General features: G+C 52.5%; 3 protein-coding genes across 6 annotated transcripts; 2 read left to right on the top strand and 1 right to left on the bottom strand.

Moving 5' to 3' along the window:
* Nucleotides 1–1,747: 1,747 nt before the first annotated feature.
* Nucleotides 1,748–6,738, bottom strand: LOC101950340 (putative zinc finger protein 286B). 3 transcript variants are annotated; one of them, XM_005281063.4, is made up of 2 exons: nt 6,112–6,237; nt 1,748–4,792 (listed from the first exon to the last, which is right to left on the bottom strand). In XM_005281063.4, the coding sequence occupies exon 2, from the start codon at nt 4,773–4,775 to the stop codon at nt 4,098–4,100; it is 678 nt and encodes a 225-aa protein (XP_005281120.2). In that variant the 5' UTR covers nt 4,776–4,792; nt 6,112–6,237; the 3' UTR covers nt 1,748–4,097. The 3 variants fall into 3 exon arrangements, with proteins under 3 accessions (XP_005281120.2, XP_005281121.2, XP_023961455.2); XM_005281064.4 differs by having other exon boundaries at nt 5,660–6,195; XM_024105687.3 differs by lacking the exon at nt 6,112–6,237 and adding an exon at nt 6,611–6,738 and having other exon boundaries at nt 3,957–4,792.
* TPGS1 (tubulin polyglutamylase complex subunit 1) lies at nt 6,672–9,559 on the top strand. Of its 2 annotated transcripts, none has more exons than XM_042861886.2 (2): nt 6,672–6,997; nt 7,738–9,559. In XM_042861886.2, exons 1-2 carry the CDS (start codon nt 6,672–6,674, stop codon nt 8,267–8,269), a joined length of 858 nt encoding a protein of 285 aa, XP_042717820.2. In that variant the 3' UTR covers nt 8,270–9,559. The 2 variants fall into 2 exon arrangements, with proteins under 2 accessions (XP_042717820.2, XP_005281123.2); XM_005281066.4 differs by having other exon boundaries at nt 6,672–6,967.
* A 1,565-nt stretch (nt 9,560–11,124) lies between these two features.
* Nucleotides 11,125–23,318, top strand: CDC34 (cell division cycle 34, ubiqiutin conjugating enzyme). Its single transcript, XM_005281062.5, has 5 exons — nt 11,125–11,438; nt 18,319–18,405; nt 19,794–19,891; nt 20,397–20,531; nt 22,234–23,318. Exons 1-5 carry the CDS (start codon nt 11,262–11,264, stop codon nt 22,442–22,444), a joined length of 708 nt encoding a protein of 235 aa, XP_005281119.1. The 5' UTR covers nt 11,125–11,261; the 3' UTR covers nt 22,445–23,318.
* Nucleotides 23,319–26,831: the final 3,513 nt, after the last annotated feature.

The following is a 26,831-nucleotide window of genomic DNA, read 5'->3' on the forward strand; positions in this document are numbered from 1 at the left end:
ATGGGTATGCTTGTATTCCACACAGCAGGCAGATGGGGGCAGGGAGGGCACCTAGCTTCTCGCAGAATAGCGCCACTGAGTATATTCCTGGGGGCATTTTGACTTCAGCCAGGTATAATGCTGCACTCAGAATTTGCAAGAGGCCCCGAATTGCAACTTGCTGATTAGATGCTGACTTGAGGGCTCTAAAACAGAATACCTGGTTCTCGTGGCTGAAGCAGAGGCATGCCTCCCTTGATCCTAGAGAGATAGGAATCCCAGAAATACCTTCCTGAGAAAAACCAGCTCTCCCAGAGTCCATAAACCAGAACTACGCCACCCGTGCTCCACCCACTCCCGGCCTCTCCCATTAGCCGTTGGTCTCAGTTCCTTCTGACACAGCAGCAGGTCTCTCTACACTAGTTCACATGTAACCAGCTCGGCAAGGAAATCCCCACAGCTGGCACCTGGGCTGCCATTTGTGGCCTCTGGGGAAACTTCCCAGAGCAAACGCTGCTGTTCTGCACGGGGGATCCTGCTTCCTGAGCTCAAGCCTTGTCAGGCCAGGAGAAGCAATGCCACCTTTAGCAAGGGCAGAGAAAGGAGCAATCAGGAACCAGCCCATTTAGTCCGAATCAGTCAATAGGTGCTTTAGCAAAGCACGCCCCTCCTCCTGCCCAGCAGGGTGAAACAGCCCTGGGCCTAGTGGGGTCAGTACTCCCACATTCGTACTCCCGCAGGTGGCCTAGTGTTTGTGCTCAGCCGGGGAGGACTGTGGCCGAAGCAGCTGCCAAGTGAGGAAGTGAGTCTGGCCTTCTCCCTGCAGGGAAAGCTGTGGTGTTGTATGAAGCCCAGTAGGGCACCTTGGGGAAGCAGGGAGAGCACAGAAAGCCCAGCTGGGTCATTGACCATGGCAGAGTTGGTCCTGTTTCTCCTTGCAGCTGCAGTACTCAGAGCTGTCATTCTCAGGCTACCTGCCAGACACGTGGCGGCTGGGGCCAGCACTGCAGAAAGCTGCTCCCATCCCTGGCAAGGTTCGGTGCAGGTTGGGGACACGGGAGAAAAGGACAAGATCCCTTTGCGAAGAACTCGGCTACAGCCCATCTCAATGCAAGTTCCCCATAGTGCAGGAAAAGTGACAGCTTGGGCCTTGCGTGTCTGGAATTAAGCACTCGATTCCTGCCTCTGTTCCTTGTGCAGAGAACTCCTCTCTCTGGCCCCAGCTCTTGGAAAACTACCATTGCTCTGCGGCAACTTCTCAGCGTGTGTCGGAAGTTAATGTCCCAGCGAGGGCGGGTGGAGTCTCCTTCCACTCTCTGACCTCCCCGCTCCACTGAACAAATACCAGACTCAGCACTGCTCAGGAACCTGCCACCTGCAGCAACCCCCCCCCCCCCATTTCACGAAAAGGAGATTTCCTGCATATCCAGCTGGAAGGGGATATTAACGCAGCAGAATACAGTTATCCCTGTTGGAATGAAAGCTAGAATACTGGGGTTAACAAAGGCCTCACAGCTTGTGTACTCAGCAACCAGAATGGGTGCAGTTAAAAAATAATAAATCCCTAGCGATCTGTAGTCCCTCTTGCCTCCTAAAATCAACACCAGTTCCTGCGTGTTACCTAAAGGTCTCCCCTCCAACCACTGCCCTGGCCCAGGCCTGCGTAGCATGAGAGCAGATGAAGTCCTAGCTAAGGTGGAAAGACTGCAGGCTACTGCCATGTTCCCCGTTATTAGCAGCCAAGGTTTGTTGCTGTGAGTTCAGAATGTACGAGCAAAAAAAAAAAAACCAACTTTATTTAAAAACCAAAACAAATCCCTGCACGTACAAAGGGCCCCTCCTCCGGCTCCTGCAGAAAACGCTGTTTTAAAGCCGCAACCAAGGGAAGTCTCAAGTTAGGTAACAGGCTTCTTGTTAAAGCACAGCCTGCCTGCTGCAGGCACGTCTCATGGGCACTGCCACTTACCCATTCTGCTGTCACAGAGCAGACTCAAGGGCAACACCATCCAGTTGCCAGCTGCTCCATTTAAGTTTTCTTTAGATACGAGGAGACTTTTGACCCCTGCCTGCTGGGAGGGAGACTGATCAGAGATGGGTGCTGTGCTGCTGTTTCAAGTGACCAGCGCTGGACAATGAAACCTTTATTCAGAGAACAGGTAGCAGGAAAGCTTCCACCAGCCTCCCAGCTCCACTTCTCACAGGCAGAGGGCAGCTCACTCAACCCGTGGCATGTTGTGGGGCAGTCTCTGGGTGATCCATTTGGAACTGGACTAGGACTACTGCACTGTTATGACTGGCACTGTTGCCCTGAGCAGCTGAGCTGAAAGGCCAGCGTTCTGTCAATCCTGACTGTGGCTGAAATGTCCCATGCCTTCTGGGAACCCACTGCCAGACTGAAGACTGTTTAAACCAAAGCTACAAACTTCAGGGTTTAAAGAGGTCACACCCCACGTTTCTACCATGATTAATGGAGGGATGGCTACACCACTGGAAGGGCAATCCAATTGGGGCGTACGCTGCTCCCATGGGGGAGTTTCCTTCCCTGACCTTTTGGTGAAGCCAAAAAGCCCCTTTGTCTCTGCACTGATGCAATTTGGTTCAGAGCAGTGCTTTTGGTTCCAGAAGAGTGGACCAAGTCCTAACTCTGGCATCTAAATGCACATCTGTGCTTACAAGTCAGGCCCCTGTGCTAGCACAGTGGGGCTGTGTTGTAGCTGACCTCAGACCCTCGCCTTGCTCTAGCTTCGGGTAGGAATCAAGCAATTTCTTCCTTTGATGCTTCTGTTTAAAACCCCCTTGAGTGGCCCTCACGTCCCTGACGATTTGCGGGCAGAATGAGTTATGCTGGCCCAGTTCTGTAGAACTAACGTTATAAGCTTGTTTATTAGTGACCAGGGGAAAATACTCCAAGACTTTCAAGTTAAACCCTGTCATTGGACTGGAGCCATCCCTCCTTGGGACCTGTGTGTGTTGTGGGAAAAGAGGGAAAATCTCCAGCGGTTCACATACACTCCTCCCCTCTCAAGTTTGCTCCCCAACCCTTCGTCTGTCAGGAAGTAGAGGTCCAACACCCACACCCTGGAGCATAAAGCATTAGATCAAAGATTCTTGGAAGTGGGGACCTTCTTTGCTTGCAAGGTCTGCCCATCAGTGCAGAACACAGTAAAGTGGATGAGCTTAACTGAACTACAGTGGCAATCAGATTACAGCGAAAGCCCCTAAGGGACAAGGTACAGAATTCCACCCAGAAGGCGCTACTGCCACGTTGAGGTAGGTGCGTGATAAAAAACACGACATTGACAGGCTGGTGATTTAAAGCAGCCGCAAGCAGCGTTTACGGTAACTAAGTGGCCACAGGAACACTCTTTCCATCAAACAGACTATGCAGCTGCTTCCTGCAAACCAGTCTGTTTGGGATCGGTCTTAAGAGTGCATGGAACAATGATCATACGGCTGCATCCAGTCAAAAACAAGCCACCTCCCGGAGGGGGAATGCCGGGCCCTAGCAGCCCTTTTTCCCTTCACCCAAACCTCAGATGCACTAGGCATATTCCTACAGCACTGAAACCAAGGTGAGGGGAAAGGGGAGCTAAACAGAGGCAGCAGAAGCAAAGACACCCACTGCAGTTTGTAGTGTAGCGTATGAAAGACCGACTGCATCTGTGGGACAGACGGCAGCAGCGCTTAGCAGCGCTCTGCTCAGATCTGAGCTTGGAACACAGGAGATCTCTGTCCTGGATTAAATTGACAAGTGTCACCATCCTGAAGGATGTTTAAGAAGCGAGATCACAAGGGAACCTTTGGTTAGACTGTAAACCAGAGTCCAGCCATCTGATAGCAGCTCCTGCACCAGTATCTGTGCACAGCCACTGCCCGCAGCTTCCCATTCAACGGGAAGCATTCTAACTGGCATGGCACTTGAGCTGCTCCAAACCCCAGTCTCCTTATCACACATACTCAAGGTTCTGCTTCCCTTCCTTAAGGCCCAGCTTCTGTACTGGGTTTCAGCACATTCCCAGCCTCCGGCAGAGAATGGGCAGACTCCAAGACTGGGGCAGCCTAAGCAAGTTAGACTGATCACAGCTGCACGGAAGCAGGAACCGGGAACTCGCTCGCTCCTAGCCATGTACCGTGCGCTGGTGCTTCAGTAGGTTGGATTTGTGGTTAAAGGACTTGGAGCAGCATTTGCAGCGGAACTGCTTCTGGTCCTGGTGAGTTCTCTTGTGCTGCAGGAAGGTGGAGAGGTGGGTGAAGCTCTTGGGGCAGTGCTCGCACTTGAAAGGCCTCTCGCCTGTATGGATGCGCTGATGCTCCTTGACTGAGGCTTCCCATTTGAACCTCTTGCTGCACTGGGAGCACTTGAAAGGCTTCTCCTCAGTGTGGATGCGGAGATGCTTGATGAGGCAGGACGTGCGCTTGAAGCGCTTGGCGCACACGTCGCACTTGAAGGGGGCCTCGTCCGAATGGACCTTGCTGTGCTTGGCTAGGTCCCCAGCCAGCTTGAAGTGCTTGCCACAGGCATCGCAGCAGTGGGGCCGATTGTCCGAGTGGACCAGGCGATGTTTAATGAGGTCAGCGCAGCGGATGAAGTTCTTCTGGCAGGTCTCACAGTGGTAGGGCCGCTCGCCCGTGTGGATGCGCTGGTGCTCCTGGAAGTTGGAGAGGTGCTTGATGTCCTTCTTGCAGATGTCGCAGCGGTAGAACTCCAGGGGAACAGCCGCACGGCTGAGGAGCCGCTGAGATCGCCTCTGCTTTCTCCTGACTGGGGACTTTGAAGGGCTTTTCCCTGCTTCCATGAGGTTGGAGATCACACCTGGCAAAGCAAGGATTTATAGAACACTGTATGTGCTTGCTTTGCACTTTACAAAGCATGAAAGAAGGCCAGGTTCCCACCTTGAGGACCTTCCAGTCTCACACAGGCACTTATGGGGCATCATTTCAGGCTGTTGAAAACTCCAGTGATTAGTGCTAGAGATTTAACGACAGAAGCCGCTTTGAAAGCGGGAGGCATCATGAAAGAAGGGGAGAGCGGGAGGGAAAAAAGGAACAGCTGGGAAAGAGGATGCAGACAAGAGGGAGGAGGAAGTGTGAGCACGTGCTTTATTATTAACCACACACTGCCCTTTCTCTAGTACCCTTCCCTCTCACCACACCAGTTAGATAGGTCAGATTACCCCATTATACACCTAGGGCAAGGGAGGAAGAGAAATGTCAGTCAGACAGTAACAGCGGGGAAAAACAACTCAGGACTCCTGCTTCCCTTACTTGCTCTACCCACTAGGCACAGCCTGTGACAAAGTGGGAATGTTCTTAATGTTTTCTCTGAATAGTGTGTGGGTGCCTCAGTTTCCCCTATGCATTTCTTAAGTATCTAGGTGGTGCGATAAGGGTGTGTGATTGTTGCAGAGCCCTAGGCAGGTGAATGGTCGTCAGCCTGTCTCCTAGCAACTGATAGCTTGGGCCCCTCCCCCACAAGGTGCCAACTGAAGGCTCTGGAGAACAAAGAGATCAGGTGGCCTCCTGGCCCGGGAAAGAGACAAAGGGCAGGGGAGGGGCTGGAGGGAGTCTCAGTTTGGAGCTAGGCGGGGAAATGGAGGGAGGCCCAGCACCGGGGTCTGGGCTCCCCACCCCCAAGCTGTACTGCCGGGGGGGGGGGTGGGGTCCTGTTTTCTGTACTTACGAGCTCTGCTTGGACTGCGTTCCTGTCGCCTAATAAACCGGTTTTACTGGCTGGCTGAGAGTCCCGGTGAATCGCAGGAAGTGAGGGGGTGCAGGGCCACGACTCCCCCACGCCTCGTGACGCGCCCCACCTGGGGGAAGGGCTTCTTCTAGGCGAGCCACATGGCAGGGGGCGGGAGGGATCCTCCCCTTACATCTCCCCTCCCTCAGGCGCCCCCAGCGCCCCCCAGGCACGCAATGAATAGAGGGATCCAGCCCCCCCATTAGCCCAGCCCCCTCTCCCACAGCCCCCGCCGAAGGGGGCGGAACCCAGGCCTGTTACACACACTCCCAAAACGGGGGGGGGACCCTTGAACCTCCAGCCCCCGCCCAGAGCACGGGGGGGTCATACTACGGGCAGGCTCCCGCTCCCCCAGAACACCGGGGTCCCCCCCCATACAGGACCCGCATTACCTGCAGCCCCCAGGCCCGGAGCAGGAGAGGCACTACGGAGCTCCTCCCTTTACCTGGCGCTCGGCTAGGCACACCCCGTCCCCCACCCCACTTCCTTAGTGAGGAAAGAGGTCAAAGGGCACCGGATATAGAAACCCAGGTCAGAGGTCAGCGTCCTTGGGTACCGGTTGCTAGGCGCGGGGCATTTGCCCACACTAACTATGGTAGCCGAGGTTCTTCCGGGGTGTGGCCGGATGTAGACACCAGGGGGGCGGGGCACCGCAGTCCCAGGGCCATAGGGACTGAAGGTACCAGGACTAAGATGGAGGCGACCACACTTCATTGCCCACAGTCAAGATGGCAACCCCCCCAGCGCGTTCTCTGATTGGCTTAGACTTGAGCAAGATGGCGGCCACCAGCTTCCCTCGCCGGTTGATTGGGTGCAAGATGGCGACCAACGGTCTTCTTCACCCACTGATTGGCTGAAGGCAAGTAATATGGCGGACAGACTGTTCCTTACCAAGTGATTGGTAGCCCGCAGTCAAGATGGCGGCAGAGTGGCCACACTGCCCACAATCAAGATGGCGGCCTGCGAGAAGCGGCGCTCAGCTCCGGCCCCGGCGACTGGGAGCGGGCTCGTGGAGCCGGTTCGGGCGGGAGTTGGAGGCCGGGAGCCGGAGAGCGAGGCCGAGTTCCTGCTCCAAGCCGGGGTGACGTCCATGGTGCGGGAGGCGCTGCTGAAGGTGCTGGAGGCCCGGCCCGAGGAGCCCGTCTCCTTCCTGGCCAGTTACTTCGAAAAGCTGGTGCTGAGCGGCCCCCAGGGCGGTGCTGCCGCGGACCGGCACAGGCAGCAGCAGCGCCTCGTCCGGGCCCTGTGGTACGTGCGCCTGGCCCACCATTCACACAGGTGCGGAGCGTGAGCTGGGTGAAGGGGGTGCGACGCGAAACTACAACTCCCGGCCTGCCTCAAGCCAGGCCCGATTTAACTTTCTCTGGCCCGGCGAGTAGAGCATTCTGGGAGTTGTAGTCTTTGTGAGGCTGCCGCTTGGACGGGTAAGCAATACAGGATGGGACTTGTAGTCTTCATGGCTGTTTTAATACTGGGCTTTTCCTGCTCTCTTGTTAGTTGAGGGGGTCTGCTCATGCCAGGGGTGGTAGTCCCTACAGTCTGCTGAGAGAGCGGGGCCATGGGGGTTTGCAGTGTCTTTAGCCTGCTCATCCTTGACTATTCTGTCCTTCGTGCCACAGCCTTGCACAGCAGGTGTGGGGCAGGGGACTGTTGCTCTGCAACTCAGGTGTGAGCGGAAACTACCCCTGGGCCCAGATCCGCTTAAGTGCTATTCATCTCATCCACTCTGAGGAGTAAGCGAATCCGTGTGCCCTGCTTTGCTATCCAGAGCACTGGATTAATGAGGATGGAGCGTTGGCAGCTAGTGGGTGTGGGGCTCAATATTCTTCAGTATGATTCATCTTGCATGGCAGGAAAATGTGTCCAGAACTGTAGGTGGACAGGACTGTTGCAAGCTTCACCCAGTTGTGTTTTGGTCACAGTTCCTTTAGCTGTGGATCTATAACTTGGAATTTCCCCCTCCCCACCAGCATCAACCCTGGGGTGCTAACAAATTATTTGATTGTGTGTCGTGGCAGGACTGCCTTTCACAACAACGTCAGCATGGCTTACGAGTGCCTGAGTGCCAGAGGCAGGAGGAAGAAGCCAGGTGTCAATGGGAGAATCTACAGTGAGTTGCTCAGGAAGATCTGCCAAGATGGGGAAGCCCCCGAAGAGGTTGTTTCTTCTTTGCTGACGAAGATCCAGTGCCGGGACCATGAGGCGGTGCCTTTTGATGTCTTCCGCTATGGGGTGCTCAGCTGCGTTGTGCTGCTTGAGTTTGTGGCCAAGGCTGATACTTTGTACGACGTACTTGATGATGGTTCTGGCGTGGCGGATAAAAGGGTTTGCCATGCGGTCCTGGGCACTCTGGAAGATGCTCTGGGAGCCAGCGACTTCTCTGTGCCCATCCGTTACTTGGAGGCCGGCTCCAAGCTGGGACCAGACTGTTTGGCTTTGGCCATGGACAAAGCATTGCTAGAGAGGAAGATTTGCTCCTCCATGAACAGGGAAGAGTTTCTAAAGAAAGCCACAGCCCTATTCATTGCAAAAGTAAAGCCCATTGACTGACACTCTCCAGTGGGGACAACACTCCCTGTGTTCTGCTAGCGCTTCAAATGGAGCAGATTATTCTGGGGAAACATCAAATCCTGGGACTTCAGGTGGCCATAGTAGGCCACAGGGGGAGCAAGGTGGGCCTGCCAGTTCCTGTCCTTGCCTGAAGACCTCTGGATCTACTTGACTAGAGAATGCTTGTCTTAAATTTCCTATTCACCTCCTAATCCCATCCTGAACACCTTAAATGCCAGCCACCTGTAGCATTTGATCTGCTGGTTTGTATATCCACAACTGAGAATCTCCCTTTTTAAAATGCCTGTTTATTTTCACAAAAAGAACAGGAGTACTTGTGGCACCTTAGAGACTAACAAATTTATTAGAGCATAAGCTTTCGTGGGCTACTGCATCCGAAGAAGTGGGCAGTAGCCCACGAAAGCTTATGCTTTAATAAATTTGTTAGTCTCTAAGGTGCCACAAGTACTCCTGTTCTTTTTGCGGATACAGACTAACACGGCTGCTACTCTGAAACCTGTTTATTTTCAATAGGTATTGTAAACCTCTGCTTATAGCTTGGGGAACATCCAGGGAAGCCCAGGAATTCCAGGGCAGTGCTAGAAACTAAAAATGAGCCCGTGTGGCCTGAGCACAGGACCGGGCGTTAAGGACTTCTGAGCTGCGGTCCTGCTCTGCCACGGATATATTTTGTAACTTTGGGCAAGACACTTAGGTTCTGTTTTTCCTGTTTATAAAATGGGGGTAATACCTTCCTCAGAGGGTTGTGGTGAGGCATAACAAGTAAAGGCAGCACTTGGAGGATCTGAAGTGTTATTTAAGTGTTATTAATTAAGGGATGTAATTTTATTAAATAGGTAAGATGACAAATATCTGGCAAGAAATGAGATTTCATAAAAAGCAGAGGCTAGTTTTGATTGGCCAGTGGCTGAATTTCAGAACCCTATATTAGCATTAAACTATTCTGAGTGTTTCATCATATTGCAATTTACTAAACTGCATCCTGTAATCTGGACCCTCAAAAGCAGAGATCATACGTGACTGGTCATCTATAAAGCAAAACTGTGGTATATTAAAGATTTGCTAGTAAGTTTGGAATTTAAACACCTGATAATGAAGCAAAAACAGGATAAGTTCTAATTCCCTTATGGGCTTAATACACCTTGCGATGTTTACTTCAACTGGCGATGCTGGTTGGACCAGACCTTATTTATTTGTGAGTTTAGATCTATGATTATTCATGCAATGCAATGATTTGTTTTAGAGGACATTAAACTGTTTAAACTTTTAGTTTGGCTGTAAACATCTTTCTTAATTGCATGGTAGCCTTTACTCTCAGCAATGCTGCATTTTATAGCACACTTTCTATGAGGATTTCAAAGCACTGGCAGCCCCCTGTGAATTTAAGAAACATCCCCATTTTGTAGAAAGGGGCAGCAGAGGGAGAAATAGAGGAGGAGACTTTGAAAAGAGGCCTCTAATTTGGGCTGCCCATTGTTTAACATCTAGGGCTCAGGGGGGCTGGAACAGTTTTTATAGTAGAGGTGCTGAGAGCCATGGAACCAAACTGTAAAGCCTGTATCTAATGGAAACCGCTTCAAGCCAGGGGGGTAAGGAAGTACCCCCAGCAGCCTTCGTTCCAGTACCTATGCTAGGGCTTCATTTTTTTGAGATGCTAAGGACCCACACCTCTAACAGCAGCTCTGCCAATCAGGTCCCTGAGGTTAGAATTTGGTCACCCAAAATTAGAAGCCACCTTTCTTGCCCTGCTTTAGTGAGTGAGGCAGAGCAGGGAATACAACCTGGGGTCCTGGTTCATGGTTCTGTGCTCTAAGCAGCTAATTCATAGATTCTAAGGTGAGAGAAAGGACCATTGTGATCATCTAGTCTGACCTCCTGTATAACAGATCACATGGCAGCTGAGGTCCTTCCCAACTAATTTACAGCAGCTTCCTTGCCTTCCCTTCCTGGGCAAGGAGGTTGAGAGGTTTCAAGAACATTTCCTTTGTAGGCTATTCTGATGGAAGCAGACTCAGTGGCTGTATAGGGCCCCTTTCCTTTGTTCTCTGCTGCCCAGCTGTGGATGTAGGGTGACCAGACAGCAAATGAGAAAAATCGGGACAGGGTGTGTGTGTGTGTGGGGGGGTAATAGGAGCCTATATAAGAAAAAGACCCCAAAATTGGGACTGTCCCTATAAAATCGGGACATCTGGTCACCCTATGTGGCTGTGACAGGAGTAAACGTGCAGTCTTGTTGCTGTGGAGCATGTGAGGTACGTAATATTATCCTGCTCAAATCCCAACACACCCCAATGCCAAATCATACTAGGAAAGACAGCGTGATTCTTTCCTAGAACATGTGCAGGGCTAATGTGTTTTGCCAAGCTGTTCAGCACTGTTGCAGTCTCAGCAAAGCCAATTGCTTCAGCGTTTCCTGTTTACGCATCAGCTGTCCCCTACTTGCCAGTGGAAACAGAACCCCAGCCCAACCCCATCTCCGCCCCTGCCCCTCTAAATCCCCCACAGCTCCCCCTGCTCCTGTCCCCTTCTCCCTCCCCGCCCCCATCCTGTTCTTGCTCTAATTCCCCATCTCCCTGCCCCCCTCCCGGGCCCAAATCCCCACACTGCCCCTCCCTACGCCTCTCTCCCCAGCGTCTGTCTCCCCGCCTCCCCTAGGGGGCGGTATCCCCTCCGTGAAGTCACAAATCCCCCGCCTCCCTCGCAAAAGCTGCTGGGAGCTGGAGTCCCTCCGCGCCCGGCCCCGCCCCCGCGCCCAGGGCCTGAGCCTCCCATAGGTTGGCGCGAGCGCGGTGGGCGGGGTCGCTCCCCCCACCCCACTCAGTGAACTACAGGTCCCGTCGTGCCCCGCGCGCGCGAGAGGCTCAGTCCGGCGGCAGCAGGAGGAAGCGGTTCGGAAGGCGCCATCCCGCTCGCCCGGCCGCCGCGCTCAGGCGAGTCCCCGGCTTCTCCGCGGCCTACCTCGGTTGTCGGCATGGCCCGGCCGCTGGTGCCCAGCTCGCAGAAGGCGCTGCTGCTGGAGCTGAAGGGGCTGCAGGAGGAGCCCGTGGAGGGGTTCCGGGTCACCCTGGTGGACGAGGGCGACCTGTACAACTGGGAGGTGGCGATCTTCGGGCCCCCCAACACCCACTACGAGGGCGGGTACTTCAAGGTGAGGGGGGCGCCTGGCCGGGTGGGGGGTCCCGTGGCGAGGGGCCTGGCCGGGTGGGGGGTCCCGTGGCGAGGGGCCTGGCTTGTGGGGGGGGGGGGTCAGTCCCGTGGCGAGGGGCCTGGCTTGTGGGGGGGGGGGTCAGTCCCGTGGCGAGGGGCCTGGCTTGTGGGGGGGGGGGGTCAGTCCCGTGGCGAGGGGCCTGGCTTGTGGGGGGGGGGGGTCAGTCCCGTGGCGAGGGGCCTGGCTTGTGGGGGGGGGGGGGTCAGTCCCGTGGCGTGGGGCCTGGCTTGTGGGGGGGGGGGGTCAGTCCCGTGGCGAGGGGCCTGGCTTGTGGGGGGGGGGGGGGTCAGTCCCGTGGCGAGGGGCCTGGCTTGTGTGGGGGGGGGGGGTCAGTCCCGTGGCGAGGGGCCTGGCTTGTGGGGGGGGGGGGGGTCAGTCCCGTGGCGAGGGGCCTGGCTTGTGTGGGGGGGGGGGGTCAGTCCCGTGGCGAGGGGCCTGGCTTGTGTGGGGGGGGGGGGTCAGTCCCGTGGCGAGGGGCCTGGCTTGTGGGGGGGGGGTCAGTCCCGTGGCGAGGGGCCTGGCTTGTGGGGGGGGGGGTCAGTCCCGTGGCGAGGGGCCTGGCTTGTGGGGGGGGGGTCAGTCCCGTGGCGAGGGGCCTGGCTTGTGGGGGGGGGGTCAGTCCCGTGGCGAGGGGCCTGGCTTGTGGGGGGGGGGTCAGTCCCGTGGCGTGGGGCCTGGCTTGTGGGGGGGGGGTCAGTCCCGTGGCGTGGGGCCTGGCTTGTGGGGGGGGGGGTCAGTCCCGTGGCGAGGGGCCTGGCTTGTGGGGGGGGGTCAGTCCCGTGGCGTGGGGCCTGGCTTGTGGGGGGGTCTTGGGGGGTCGTCCTGTGGGGATTCGGGGGTCCCGTGGCGAGGGGCCTGGCCTAGGGGTGGTGTCCCATGATGGGAGGGGGGGGGTTCGTCCCGTGGGGTTTGGGGTAGGTCCTGTGCGGATGGGCCTTGCCCGTGGGGCTGGAGAGGACCCCAGTGAGCAGTGACTAAGAGGGTTCCTGCCCTCTGCCCCTTAGTGGGGTGACATCAAAGGATGTCAGAGAAGCTTGAGGGGCTTTTCTAATGAGAGCGATGCTGGGGGGGGGGGGTCTTTGGTTCTTTTGGGGGGAGGTATTGAGGTGGCTGTTGGTAGGGGAGCTCTCCCTCCAAGGTGAGGGACTTGCCCTGGGAGCTGGAGGGGGCTGAGGGATCCAGTTTGGGTGGGGATTGCTTTTCCTGGTAATTTCTCCCCCAGGAGGGGGCTTAATTCCCAGTAGTTTTGGGGACCTGCTCCCCACCTGGTCCATAGGTAGAGGAGAGACCATTAGAGGAAACCCTTTTCATATCCTCTAGGAGCTGCTTCCCCTCTGCCTGGCATGTGGAGGGCTGCTGTTGTCCTGGGGGGGGGGGGGGGGGTTGTGAGGGTCTCCTAGCGTTGTCACAGCTCCTCATACCCTACGCCAAGATGGAGACAAAGGACTGAGGCCCTGTATGTGGAGAAGAGAAGTTCAGGCCTAGTGAGCTGTTTCTTGGTGATAGAGTGTAGGTCCTTCTTCTGAGCAAGGGGGTGGGGGTATTGTTTTAATGAAGGCCCCTGGAGATATGGTTGGGGGTGTCTGTGTGTGTCTGTTGGGTGACATATAGAGGAGGTGTGTATGTAAATATTGAGTCTGTGCAATCCGGGAAGTTGCTCAGTCTCCTTCCTTCCCCTTCCTCTCAACCCTGGGGATGACTGAGTGGAAATGAGCCCAGGGAGTGAGTCAGCTGGGTCCAAGAATCTGAGAGGTGCCTCTTCCCTGGGCCTGGGCAGGCAGACGGCAATACCTGGTTTGCCATCTAAACTGTAGATGAGTCTCCTGCCTGGCCCCATCTTTCAGGCTGGGCTGGGAGTTGCCTGGCCCTATCTAGGCTCTCTGTGAGGCTACGATGGCTCCCCTTGGAATCCCTGAATGCTTACACATACCCCCTCAACAGCTCTTGCCTTCCCCTTTATACCTGTCTTCTTATCCAATACATTGATCCATGGACAATAGACTGAGCTCCCTGCATGGGGGGGTGGACTTCTCCTTGAACTTGTGTTAATGTCCGCATGCACAGTTCATAGCAAAGTGCTGTTGTTTTCAAGGATCCCTTTCTTGGGAACTCTCTGCCTCTGGAAGGTTTTGTTCTGATCCTTGCTAGCGCAACAAAGGGGATTATTCCGAGAACTTCTGCTGTTTCTGACCAGAGCTCACTGCACGGCCTTGTCCATGTGGGGAGGGGGGGACGGGGGAGCCTGAACAATATGAAGCTATGCAAAAAATCTTGTTTCTAAGTCCCAACTCCTTCTTTTCACCCCTCTTTCTCTGTCTCGGAGAACAGAATAGTCAAACAAAGGACTGCGATTGAAGGCAAGATGGTAACATATTTAAAGAGACAGTAGACCCAGTAATAACCCCCCTTCCTCCTCACAGTTGTGCAGAGTTCTTTGACCCAAGATCTAACTTGCGACTGAGGATTGAGTTTGGCAGGGAAAAGTGATGGGGACTGGAGGAGGAAGCCATTTCAACTGTGGATCAAATTCAGGCCCATTTGGGGGCGGGTGGGACAACGAAGGCTGTCTGAATCCATTGTGACAAAGCATATGTCTCTGCGTTTTACACTAATCTATTAATGTCTGTTACCCAATGGCCCGGTGAAGTAAGACAGCATCCTGTGTTGTTCAGGTTGGAATTACAAAAGTGTCCTAAACCTTGTCTGTGATTACCTTCCTGAATGGCGGCTGTGTTGGGATGGTGGGGCCGGGACCACAGAGGTGGGGTGAGGTGAGAATATGCCATCCAGTGTTGCAGGAATATGTTACTGAGCCAGAAGCATTTTTAGGTGGCACTGTTCCTTAACAGGCTTTACCTTTCAGCTCTCACGTACAGGACCCCAGGGACTCGGCTGTAAAGCACTTCAGAAAGTTACAACACATTTTAAACCTTAATCTTGCCATTTCATCTGTCAGGGATCGTGCTGTCCTTTCTGAGAGCTGAATGCTCTGTTGCTGTGTGCAGCCTACTGCTGGCACTCCTCTACCTGTCTCTGGAAATCCCCACAGGGGTGGTGCATCACCCCTAGGTTACCTAGTGACATCGCTGAAGCTGCACGTCTTTTTGTATGGCTCTAATGTGCATGGAAAGTCTGTGTGCCAACAGACTGGAGCCCTGGCTCTGCAGGGAAGGGTACAGCACTTGGCAGGGATGTTGCTGGCTTCCCACACACCACCCTGCATGTGATTTCTTCCCTGACTCAGAAGGCTGAGTGAAAGTCTGTCTCCATGGCCTGCTTTAATCCTTGGATTCCCTGTTGCTACTGCCTGCAAGAAGACCCCATTGCAATGGCTCAGTTTGCTGGAGAGCTGGACTGATGTGCAAAATTCATAGGGGTTTATTTTTAGCATCTAAAGTATGCACCCCTGCCAGTTTTTGCTTGGTCTTTCTCAACGGGGACCAGCTATTCTTAGGGATTAAATCAACTTGCATTAATCACCAAGCTTCAATTCCCCACAAGAGCTGAGATTTGCAGGTAGCTTACCGACCGCTAAGCCATACTGGAGGAAGGTACTGTTCCCATTCTGCAGATCAGGGGACTGAGGCACAGAAGTTGAGCCAGTTGCTTAAAGTCACATAGGAAGTCTGACAGTTAATGCTTAACCTCAGCTCTTCTAGCTGCAGCTTTGACCAATAGGCCGAACAGATTGCTGGGTCTCAAAACCAGCTTCTGCGTGAGGTGGTGGTTTTGTGCAGACATGCGCTAGCTGCTCACTTGGCTTTAGTCCTTCGAGCTATTTTTGTCTGCGCACTGCCACAGTGGGAGTGAGGCTGTTTTCTTTATTTCTTGTTAATAAATTGGACTGGGAGCAGGAGCCTTCATTTCAGAATGTCCTGTGAGATTTAGCTGATTGTGTTCAGGTGTAAAGCGGTGTCTGAGACCAGCATCATGTTTCACATATCTGTTGTCTCTCTGCAATTCCCTTTTTGGGGAATGGGGGCAGGGGAGATGGCAAATGCAAGGAACATGGAATAACAATCTGTAACCACTAACAACCCCCCCACCCCAGCTGCTTTCCCCCTTCCTTTCTCCGGCTGCTACTCTGAAACCTTTCTCCCTATTATTAGGGATGTTAATGGGCCACTTCACTTTGAGTGGTCCCTTGGAATGTGTTAACTTATGCTAAACTATCCGTTCCATCTTTTATGTAGCTGTGACAGTCTGCGTACGTTTCCCAGACCTGAAGCAAAGCTGTTGAAGCTCAAAGCTTCTCCCTCTTACAACAGAAGTTGGTCCAATAAAAGATACCACCTGGTCCCTCTAATATCCTGGGACTGACACAGCATGTCTGTCCCAGGATGGGCCAATATTCATGGAATTGGATCAGGCTAAGATCTTATTTCATGGTAGCTCCTAACCTGTCTGGCTCCTTGGCTTCTGCATTGATCCTCCAAGACTGCTGCTGAATAAACTGCTGATCCTTTTCAACAAAACTCCTCCCCACCCTATGGTACGTCTACACTTACCTCCGGGTCCAGCGGCAGGCAATCGATGTTCTGGGATCGATTTATCGCGTCTGGTCTAGACGCGATAAATTGATCCCGGAAGTGCTCGCCGTCGACGCCGGTACTCCAGCTCGGCGAGAGGAGTACGCGGCATCGACAGGGGAGCCTCCCTGCCGCGTCTGGACCCGCGGTAAGTTCGGACTAAGGTACTTCGAATTCAGCTACGTTAATAACATAGCTGAATTTGCGTACCTTAATCCGAAGTGGGGGGTTAGTGTGGACCAGGTCTATAACACTGTCAGCTGTTTCCTTTATGCTGTTACTGGCATTTGGGAAGGAATGTGGTTGGAGACCAAGACTGGGATCAGGAGTCCTCAGTTATATGCCTGACTCTGTCACAGCCCCACTAACTTGGCAAGTTATTTAACTTGTCTGTGCCTTGATTGTTCCATCTGTAGAATGGTGAAACTTACCTGCCTGACCTGAGGCTTAATCTTTGTAAAGAGCTTTTAAGGTCCTAGCGTGAAACTGCTCTAGAAGAGCAAAGTGCTTGATCGAGGAATGTTTCTGGAAGTTCTGTAAAGGGTAAACAAAACTCTTGTAGCTATAGCAGTTGAAAATTTTAGACCGAGTCTAGGTTTATGGTGTGCCTTTAAATGTTATCCAGTCCTGACTAGATCTGTGTCCAGGCCCCAAACTGAATTTCTCTTTTGAAACAAAACAACTCATTAAATCCAGACTTCTGTGTTCCTGTCAACTAAGAAAAAGCCCTGTTTGTTTTTGTTATCCTGGCTCTGCTGACCTCTTGTTTGTTTGTCTGAGTGCTGATCTGGTTTCACTTCAGAGTGTGGAACAAGAAGACCCAGAGCTGCAAATTCTCATCCAGACTTCAACAGGGTTTTTGAGGAGCTGCCTTGATCTAGGATGGTGGATTCCATCTTTTTAGATACAGGGGAGAGGCTCAACCCATTTTAGCTATTTCCTGTCTCTAAAGGAATTAACCCTGAAGAACTTGTTAGGCAGAAAGCCTGAAGTTCTTGCCTTAAGAGCTATTATTATATCACAGGAACAAAGTTTGTCTCACTCTGTCTCTCTGGTAAACATAGTGACTGCCAGCAAACCTGACCTAATTACCAGGCTGCATGGCTGTCTGAAGATGCCCCTCCATGGATCTGAGGAGAAAAGAATTTGATCCACGGGCAGTGCCCTAATGCCTGTATGACAAGGAGGGTAATTTTCTGGTACCATCTTAGTATTTCCTCCTGTTGCCACAAGAGTCTCGTGGTTTGTTTTGTTTTCTCCCATACCTGGCTGGCCTCTTGAGCAGTGACTCATCCCTCACCTGGGAGGGAATCATCTGCTCTGGGGAAATGGTAGAGACCTGGTACTCGGCCGGGTCTCCTGAAGAGGGAAGGGGAGGCTTGGTGGTGGGATGGGGAATACAAGGAAGCAGGTTTGATAAGGAGGCAAGACTGCCATGATCTCTTGAAAGTCCCCTCCCAAAAGTGCCATAAATCCACCTGGGAGGGCTCCCTGTCCTCTGAATCTTTGCCAAAGCTCAGACCCCCAGTGTTCTTGTCAATATCTTCCTGGAAGCCTCAACACTATAGGGATGCCTCTTTCATCAGCCAGTATTGCTGAGTAGCAAGGCACTCCCCTTCCTAGGGGATAAGGCTTGGGTATGGGATTACATGGCTTCCATCCAGCAATGCAGAGCTGTTCCTCTAGACCTGCAGGGCTTGACCTCCACTTCTCCAACGGGAGGGATTTCAGGGGACTGTTAACACCCGAGACAGTTGAAAGTGCCTAAAATCCTTCTGAGCTGGTTTATATCTGACCCTTCATAGCACTGTCTACTTAAAGATCTGAAAGTGTTTATTATGAGCAGTGGTCATAGCCTTCCACCCCTAGGGAAGCTATCATCCTCACTTCACAGGTAGGGAAAGAGGCAGAGGGTTAGTGACTTGCACCAGGTCCCAGTCTATGACTCAGCTGTGAATAGTAATCTTAATTTTCTGTGCCTGTGCTCTAACCACTCAACCATGCTTCCTCCCCCACTCAGCAGTAGTAAAGAGAAGCTGGGAGCTTTGGACTTAGCTACTGCACGGGAAGTGGTACTGGTGCTCCCTCTGGATGAGGCTTGATGGTCACTTCTTGTTGGAGCTGCAGGGGAAGGGGTCTGTCTCCTGCCTGTGTGCAGAGTGCCAGTGGGGGGGGGTGCTTGCACACCTCATCTGGCTTTGTGTACAGACTTGGCTGGGGCTTCCCCAGAAGCATCAGCATGGCCATGACCCCCCACCACTGCCACTAACGAACCCTTTGTTTCTTCACAGGCTCGTCTCAGGTTTCCTATTGATTATCCCTATTCGCCCCCCGCCTTCCGGTTCCTGACCAAAATGTGGCACCCCAACATCTATGAGGTACGTCACACGGACTGTCTTCTCATCTGCCCCCAGGACAGATTGGGTTTCTAGTCAATTGCTGTAGTGGCACCAAGCCCTCTGGATCGCACTGAAGTGTTGACCTCGGTGTCAAACACCAGCCTGTATTGACATGTCCTGTAGTGGAGGACGGTTTTAAGCAAATACGTTGGGTTTTCCTGGAAGTGTCTTGTACCTTTCTCAGTTTGTGTTGGAAACACAGCAGCCAGCCCAGGCTTGTCCTGGGCTCAGACAATTCATCTCCTTTCCTGGAATCCGTTCCAGAACTAGTCTGTCTGTCCAGTCTTGCAGTCTTCCATGTTTACTGTATTTGCCCACAGCGCCTGGCTGGAATGTGGTCATGCCCTGTAAGGTCCATGGGGAGATACTGAGCGAGCGACTTGCAGGACTCTCAATGTGGCTGGCTGCAGAAAGTATTTAGGGTACTCGGTGCTCTGTGTGTACTTGCGCCTCATTCAGAGCACTGGGGGATACGGCCCACGCAGGCAGGGCTTCTTTTCAAGTGTCCCAGGACAGAGAGATATGGAGATATTCCTATCTCATAGAACTGGAAGGGACCCTGAAAGGTCATTGAGTCCAGCCCCCTGCCTTCACTAGCAGGACCAAGTACTGATTTTGCCCCAGATCCCTAAGTGGCCCCCTCAAGTATTGAACTCACAACCCTGGGTTTAGCAGGCCAATGCTCAAACTACTGATCTATCCCTCTCCCTTGTGCAAATGACTCCTCATTCCTAAGTCACTGACTGCCATCCGTTACCTGTCCTGTAGTAACTATGGCAATCTCCGGTACTCTTAAGGGCTGGCAGGTGGGTAGTGGGTGTGATTTAGATCAGTGCTCTAAATCGTCACTGTAGGGGTGATTGGAGTGAACCTCTCCCTAAAGAGACTCCCCAGGGCGTCATATCTGTAGTGTCTCAGCCCATAGGCACATCTCAGTACAGTTCAGCTTGGGAAGGTTCTTTGCTGGATCTGTCATAGCAAGACACCTCATTCCCTGCTCTGTGAGGCCTTTCAGGCTAATTGAAATCTGCCTGAGCTGCTGGCTTAGGGGAGGCCAGGAGAGCCTTGAGGTCCCTGTCCTGGGATTTGCTCCCCAAGATGTGGCTGAAGATAGGACAGCTAAACTGATCCTGGCTCTTCTCTGGGCATTGGCGACAGTGGTTGGCTGTCCGTTCCCAGTTACTCGTAAGCCACTGGGTGGCATTTTCCTCAGATCTGCCCTGGAAGCAAAAGGGGGGGAGGGGGGTGAGCAAACAGGGCAACAGGCACAATAAATCAACCACCTTGTAGAGCGGTTTGGAGTGCCCGGAGTTGGGACATCAGCGCCTGTGTAAATAGACTCTCTCTCTCCCTCTGTGTGCTTTCAGACTGGCGATGTCTGTATTTCAATTCTCCACCCTCCGGTGGATGACCCGCAGAGCGGGGAGCTGCCTTCTGAGCGATGGAACCCCACCCAGAATGTACGGTAAGGCCTCGAGGAGGGAGGGGGGAACGCATTGGATGCGAGATGCTTAGCAGATCTGATGCAGAGGCTGGAGGAGGTGCCCGAAGGAAACAGCTGGGAAAAGCCCTTCTAATCCTAGAGGTTGCAGGAAATACCTGGATTTAATTTCTTTAGAAATTCAAAGGCAAATCAGTTTCTTACAGGCTGGATGTCAGCACTGTTGAAAGGCCGCGTAAGCTGGCGAAGGAATTCAGGTCTTTCATGCACCAGAGACCAGCTTGCCTTCTGATTGGCATTCAGTTTCTCCTTCAGCTTAAGAAGGTCATGGCGTCTGGCCTGCTCGTGGGTGTTAGGATGTGGTCACTGTTGTGACATGCAGTGTAAGTGGCTGCTGCTCTTGCAAACCGACCGGGTTCAGTTAAACTCCTCACCATGAGAAGATGATTTCCAGCCCCTCTCAGATCTGGGGGGTGCAGGTGGGCCGAACTCCTGTCTTGGCTCTTACCGCTCGTTAACTGTTTTTCAGGACTATCCTTCTGAGTGTGATCTCACTGCTCAATGAGCCCAACACCTTCTCCCCCGCAAATGTGGATGCCTCTGTGATGTACAGGAAGTGGAAGGACACCAAAGGGAAGGATCGGGAGTACACCGACATCATCAGGTGCGTGGCAAGCTGAACTCCGCCTTCTCATAACTTGCATTTAAACAAGAGGGGAGGAGCTTCTTGTTTAGACTACCTTGCTTGGGAGTGTTTATCTAAATGGTCCCGCATAGACTTTGGGGTGACTGAATGCAGGAGGGATTCTTGTTCCACTGTTGCTGTAGTCCTGTACTGCCCGGTTAGTTAACATCGTGAAAGCTCACGGCTACCAGGAAGGTCGGGGACTGTAAGACGTGGATTTCTGCAGAGAACAAAGCATGCAGAGGTCTCAATGCAGATCCTACTCTATGGCAAAGGGCCTGGGCTGGGTGTGAAGTGGTGGTCTAGAGAGAAAAACTCTGTTGTGTTTGTCTGCAAACCTGGGTTCTAGGACCTGCTCTGCCCCGTTGACTTAGTGCGGGGCCCGGAGCAAGTCTTCGCCTAAGCACGTTTCTCACTTAGATTCAGTTTCCAGAGCGTTCATCTCCCTTGGTTGAAGGACCCACTTTATCAGCTCACAAGAGCTCTGGGCTGGCCCCTTGTGTCTGTCCAGTGATGGATGGCAAAATGGCTTCTTCTCTCCTTATGTTTTCCCAAACTCACTGCCTGGTCCCCAGACTCAGGATGACCTCATGTCGGACTTCCCATCGCTCTGCTGATTTGTATGTAAATTAAGTTTCCATTTTTTTGGTCGCACCTTGCTTAATTTCATTAGAGACAGGTAGATGGGGGGAGGGATAGCTCGGTGGTTTGAGCATTGGCCTGCTAAACCCAGGGTTGTGAGTTCAATCCTTGAGGGGGCCACTTAGGGATCTGGGGTAAAAATCAGTACTTGGTCCTGCTAGTGAAGGCAGGGGGCTGGACTCGATGACCTTTCAAGTTTCCTTCCAGTTCTAGGAGATAGGATAGCTCCATTAATTTATTTTATTCCCTCCTGTCGGCAGTGGAGGAAGGGAGAATCTGTTTCTCCTTGTGTTTTGGTCAGATTTTAAGGCATGATAACATTGAGTATCGATATTTCCTCATATAGTGTTACTTCATAGATGTCACAATGATCTTAATCGCCAGTGTCATTAGCTTTCATAAGACATTACAGTAATATTGTATACAACATGTACCAAGTATTATAAATCAGTTGATTCAGTTACTTATGTGAGATTTAGACTCCCCAGGTTGGTGGCTTTACCCTTTATGTAAATGTGCCTTTATTATCTCAGCCTGACAGCCAGGCTGGTCAGACAAACAAATACACGTTCCTTTATCCAAGGCAGATTGAGCCAAACGTAATTCTAGCACGTATTCATGACTCTTTGTGTGAACCATGAACATACACCATGCAAGAATCTTAATGATCAGTGAGCTACTTGTTTTCCAATGATATCTTACCAGACACAGTTTAGATGCAGATTATGACAACCATGTGTTAGGCATAGTGAGTATTTCAGGCCTGACAAGAGCTGCTGACACAGAGTAGTGAATGACCAAGGGGCCTCAGGCATGAGTTAGGTGTGACAGAGTAGACCCTGGAGACCAGCCTGCCTTTTTATCCCTAGAGGTGTGGGCATGCATCAGTGCTCATTGGCAGGACAGAACGAGGGAAGCAGGTCCAGCTTTGTGGAAGACTTCTGCCTTCAGGGCTGGCACCTCTCTTGGCCTTCAGACCTTGATTGAGTAACTGCTCCGTGTCTCTGCCCTGTTCTCATCTGCTCCTTGCCCCTTTCAGGAAGCAAGTCCTGGGAACCAAGGTGGATGCTGAACGGGATGGCGTGAAGGTCCCCACCACGTTGGCAGAGTATTGTGTGAAGACCAAGACTCCAGCCCCAGACGAAGGCTCAGACCTTTTCTACGACGACTACTACGAGGATGATGAGATGGAGGAGGAGGCAGACAGTTGCTATGGCGATGAGGATGATTCTGGCAATGAGGAATCCTGACGCCCTTCTGGCAATCGCAAAACTTATCATAAACTATTGAATTTTACCTCAACTAGGACACACAAACTGGCTTGAATTTAGGATCTGTCAGCCCTGAAATTAACTCTCTACCTCACAGGGAGACTGTTCTGCTGTAAAGGAAAAACCACAACTGTCTTTGTAAAAACCCTGTTTTATAAACTTCCATGAGGGTGGGGGGGTGAATCCATGGAGCATTTACGAATCCACCTTGAGCTGGGAACCTAGCAAGCCTGGTTACACTAAGGAGACCGTGACAGACAACCTGGCAAATCATGTGGGGCACTTGGGGATGTGTGTCTTTGTCTTAAATCCTGCACAGGAGAAATGATTTCCGGGAGGTTGCAGCGTTGGTGAAAGGTTATGTGCAGGAGGTGGAGAGGTTGGGGGGAATGTGTGTGCTTATGACTAGTTCACTGCAGTCTATGAACGAATCAATATGGAATTGATCATAGTGGTAACTGGTCCCCCCCCAGCATCAGCTTTTTCATCCTGGCGTGGCTCTGCAGAACCAGGCCAGGCCATCAGAGGGCAGTATGCTCAAAAGGCTGCAAAGCCAGCATTCGACTCATAGGCCCTAGAGAGTAAGTTAGCTACTTTCTGCCAGTTTACATGGGAGCCTCTCTTTTTGCAATTGCCTTGCTTTGGGCAGTGGAGCCTAGTGTGATGCTAGCAGGGATGGGGAGAAGTGAAGAGTGTTCCTGGGCAGAACATCAGGGCTGCACTGACAAGCCTGGGGTGGGGGGAGTTTTTAGTTCTTAACTGGGTAGGTTTGTGGGGGGGGGGGGGGTGGGTTAATTTTCAATCTTTTGGCTTCTGTTTTTTGCGAAGTATTTAATAAAGTACTTTCAGGGAATAGCCGTGTGGCATGTGACCACTAGGGAGTGCTGCCTCAGCGTGGTGTGGTGCTCTGCCTCTGAGGTTTGGAGACTTGCCTGTGGGACTTGAATATTTATCTCCAGTCTTCCAAGGCTACAACAGCAAGTGGGGGGGCTGCGGGGAGAGAGATCTCTGCAGTACACAGTACAAGCTGCCCTGTGTGAACTGGAAAAGGGTCTAACAAAGCGAGGCCAATAAATACGCATCTGCTCCCATGGGTTGGGGGTGACAAGTGGGAGCTGTTGAATAGGTTCCTGCTGTCTGTTATGACTACATACTAACTCTGTTAACACGCAAGTGATAAACTGTATCCCCCACCGCGGCCCCCTTTGAGGGCCAAGGATTGTCTGGCCAGGGACTTTGTCATCCCTGCAGCAGGATCTAGTCTGCAGGGCACTCAGGCTGCTGCCCAGGCAGGCAGGCTGCAGGTTTAGTTCAGCCTCCGCTGAGATGTTGCAGTCTCTGGCTGTCTACCCAACCATAGCGATGTTGACACAGCTGTGACGGCGTAGTCCCTGGTGTAGACGCAGCATGTAGGAAAACCACTTCCACAAATGTTTGCCATGCCGGGAGAAGCCCTTTTCTGGCAGCATAGCTGCGTCGCATGGGGCATCATCCTCCAGACAACTGGAGGATAGCTAACGCAACACCTATTTTTGTAAAAAAAGGGCTACAGGAGCCATCCTCGCAATTACAGGCTGGGAAGTCTCACTTCAGTACCAGGCAAATGGGTTGAAACTACAGTAAAGAACAGAATCGTCAGCCCATGTGGAACGCATCGTTAGGGAAGAGTCAACTCCTTTTTTGTAAAGGGAGGAAATCCTAATCTATTTGGATTCTGTGTGGGTGTCAACAAGCAAGTGGATGGGGTGATCGCGTTGATATGGTGCCTGGGCTTTCAGAAAACCTTTGACAGGGTCCCTCCGTAAAGGAACATCAGAACGGCCAGACTGGCTCAAACCAAAGGTCCATCCAGCCCAGTATCCTGTCTGCCGACAGTGCCACGTGCCCCAGAGGGAATGAACCGAACAGGGAATCATCAAATGATCCATCCCCTGTCACCCATTCCCAGCTTCTGGCTATTAAGTGCAATCATGGGACAAGAGGAAAGGTCCTCTCATGGATCAGTAACTGGTTAAAAAATAGGAAACAAAGTATAGGAATACATGGACAGTTTTCACAGTGGAGAGAGGTGAAGGGAAGGTTCCCCCAAGGCATGTGACTGGGATCTCTGCTGTTCAACATCTTCCTAAATGGCCTGGAAAGGGGGAGGTGAACAGTGAGACGGCAAAATTTGCAAATGCTACAAAATTAGTCAAGGCAGTTGGGATCAAAGCTGCCTGCATAAGAGTTACAAAGGGATCTCACGAAACAGGGTGATTAGGCAACAAAATGGCAGACAACATTCACTATTGATAAATGCAAAGTAATGCACACTGCAAAACACAATCCTAATTATATATCCAAAACGATGAGTTTTAAATTAGTGTTACCGTGCAAGAAAGGGATCTTGGAGTCGGTGTGGATGGTTCTCTGAAAATATCTGCTCCATAGGCAACAACAGTCAGAAACACTAACAATGTTCTGAGCCATTAGGAAAGGGATAGAATATGATAATGCCACTTTATAAATTCATCGTATGCCCACACCTTGAATACTGCATCCAGTTCTGGTTGCCCCGTCTCCAAAAAGATCTATTAGAATTGGAAAAGGTACAGAGAAGGGCAGCAAAAATGCTTAGGGGAATGGAACAGCTTCCATGTGAGAAGAGATTTGAAGACAGGGACTGTTCATTTTAGAAAAAAAGATGACTGGAGGGGGGCATACCATCTATAAAATCATGAGTGGTGTTGAGAAAGTGACTAGGGAAGTGTTTATCCTTCATGTAACACAAGAGCCAGGGGTCACCTAATGACATTAACAGTCAGCAGGTTTAAAACCAACCCAAGGAAGCACACCTTCACATAATGCACGGTCAACCTGTGGAATTTGTTGCTAGGATATTGTGAAGGTCAAAAGTATCAAAAGAATTCAATGAGTTCATGGAGGATAGGTCCATCAGTGGCTGTCAGCCGGGATGGTCAGGGATACAACCAGTGCTTAATTTGTGGCAGGGTTGATCCCTGGCACCTTTAAGTTTGGCAGTTCACAGCCCCAGCACCTCTGGACTTGCCATGTCAGTTATGAAAGTAAAAAAAAATTGCTTGTGCCCCGGCACCTCTTTCGTTACAAATTAAGCCCCGGCTGCAACCGCTTGGTGGCTGCTGCTTTGTTTCCCCGCGATACTTGGGGCCAGAGTTTGAGCTGCCCTGCAGCCTTTTGGGGTTGCTGCCTCTCCACCTGACTCTGCTCCCTCCTACCTGCAGCTAGACGGGGGGGCCGTGAGTAGAGGGATAGTTCATTTAACTCCCCAGGGGCCTGGGAGCAACTCCTTAGAAACCGTAGCTTGGCTAAAGCTCCCGTACTCTTCATGGAAGTGATGGCTGGTGGGCTCAGGCTGTGAGAACAATTGAAGGCCGTGGTCTGTGGGAAAGGGACCATGGAGGATCCTTGCTTCTGTCAGGTTAGAACATAACGAATAGTCTGGGCAGGGGAGCAGCTTCTGGACCCACGTCCGTCCGTTGAGGAGTTGCTGTATTATGGCATCGGGGGAGTGAGGCTAGATAACGGGTGTGCAAGTGTCTCTTGGGCTGCCGGGGAACCTGCAGGCACTGAGCGTTCCCTGCATTGCACTTTGCTGTTCACTTGTCACCCGCTAACTTTCCGTGGCTGAATCCAACGGTGCGTGGCACTTGTGGAAAATCCACGGCCGCCTGACACGACTGCTGCCCTCATGAGAAGAGGCAGAGAGCTTCCCCTCCCTCCCCCCAGCCTACAGGTGGTACCCCGGGGGAGAAGGCCGGAAGCCTGCACTGCCGCTGCTCAGATCAGGGATCGCCTGGGGGTGGCTGGGGCCATCGGGGGAGCAGGGCCGATCTCACCTTCCTGCTGGGGGAGTCTGTCAATGTCAAATTTCTACACTGGAGAAGGAGATGGTTCTTGAGATGCACCACCTGCTGATCTGGATTTGGGGGCCTGCTCCCAGGGTAAGAACCTGCAGGGCTGTGCCTCGTCAGGCCAGTCCTGTTCCATTCACGAGTTACCCTCTGTCTTCCCACCAACTAACGCTTCCAGGAGCTGAGGGGGTAACCACGGGAACCACTCCGGGTAGCCTTAGCCGCTAGGGGCATGGGGCCCTCAAGCTCTAAGGTGGCATGTCCTCTCCCCCTCCTCCAGATGGTCCCGCTGGCGGTGATGGAGCAGAGCGGCTGGCAGGGGCCCCTCCCGTTTGCAGCCTAGGTGTGGGGAGATTCTTGGGGGCCTGCATGTGCTGAGGGAGGAGGGAAGAAGGGGGAGTGACTGGCCTGATAAAGCTCATTGCATGGGGGACTGTGATGTGCTCTCTGATTGCCCCTAGCTGTTAATCCACAGAGGGGGAGAAGGGGCTTGA

Source organism: Chrysemys picta, chromosome 25 (assembly GCF_011386835.1).
Source record: "Chrysemys picta bellii isolate R12L10 chromosome 25, ASM1138683v2, whole genome shotgun sequence".
Taxonomy (NCBI): Eukaryota; Metazoa; Chordata; order Testudines; family Emydidae; genus Chrysemys; species Chrysemys picta.

Bases quoted from the DNA above. Each gene is read 5' to 3' on its own strand.
- LOC101950340 (XM_005281063.4), bottom strand. From the start codon at position 4,775: ATGGAAGCAGGGAAAAGCCCTTCAAAGTCCCCAGTCAGGAGAAAGCAG.
- TPGS1 (XM_042861886.2), top strand. From the start codon at position 6,672: ATGGCGGCCTGCGAGAAGCGGCGCTCAGCTCCGGCCCCGGCGACTGGG. The intron at 6,998-7,737 runs GTGCGGAGCGTG...GTGTCGTGGCAG, and splicing joins CTGGCCCACCATTCACACAG to GACTGCCTTTCACAACAACG.
- CDC34 (XM_005281062.5), top strand. From the start codon at position 11,262: ATGGCCCGGCCGCTGGTGCCCAGCTCGCAGAAGGCGCTGCTGCTGGAG. The intron at 11,439-18,318 runs GTGAGGGGGGCG...GTTTCTTCACAG, and splicing joins ACGAGGGCGGGTACTTCAAG to GCTCGTCTCAGGTTTCCTAT. The intron at 18,406-19,793 runs GTACGTCACACG...GTGTGCTTTCAG, and splicing joins GGCACCCCAACATCTATGAG to ACTGGCGATGTCTGTATTTC.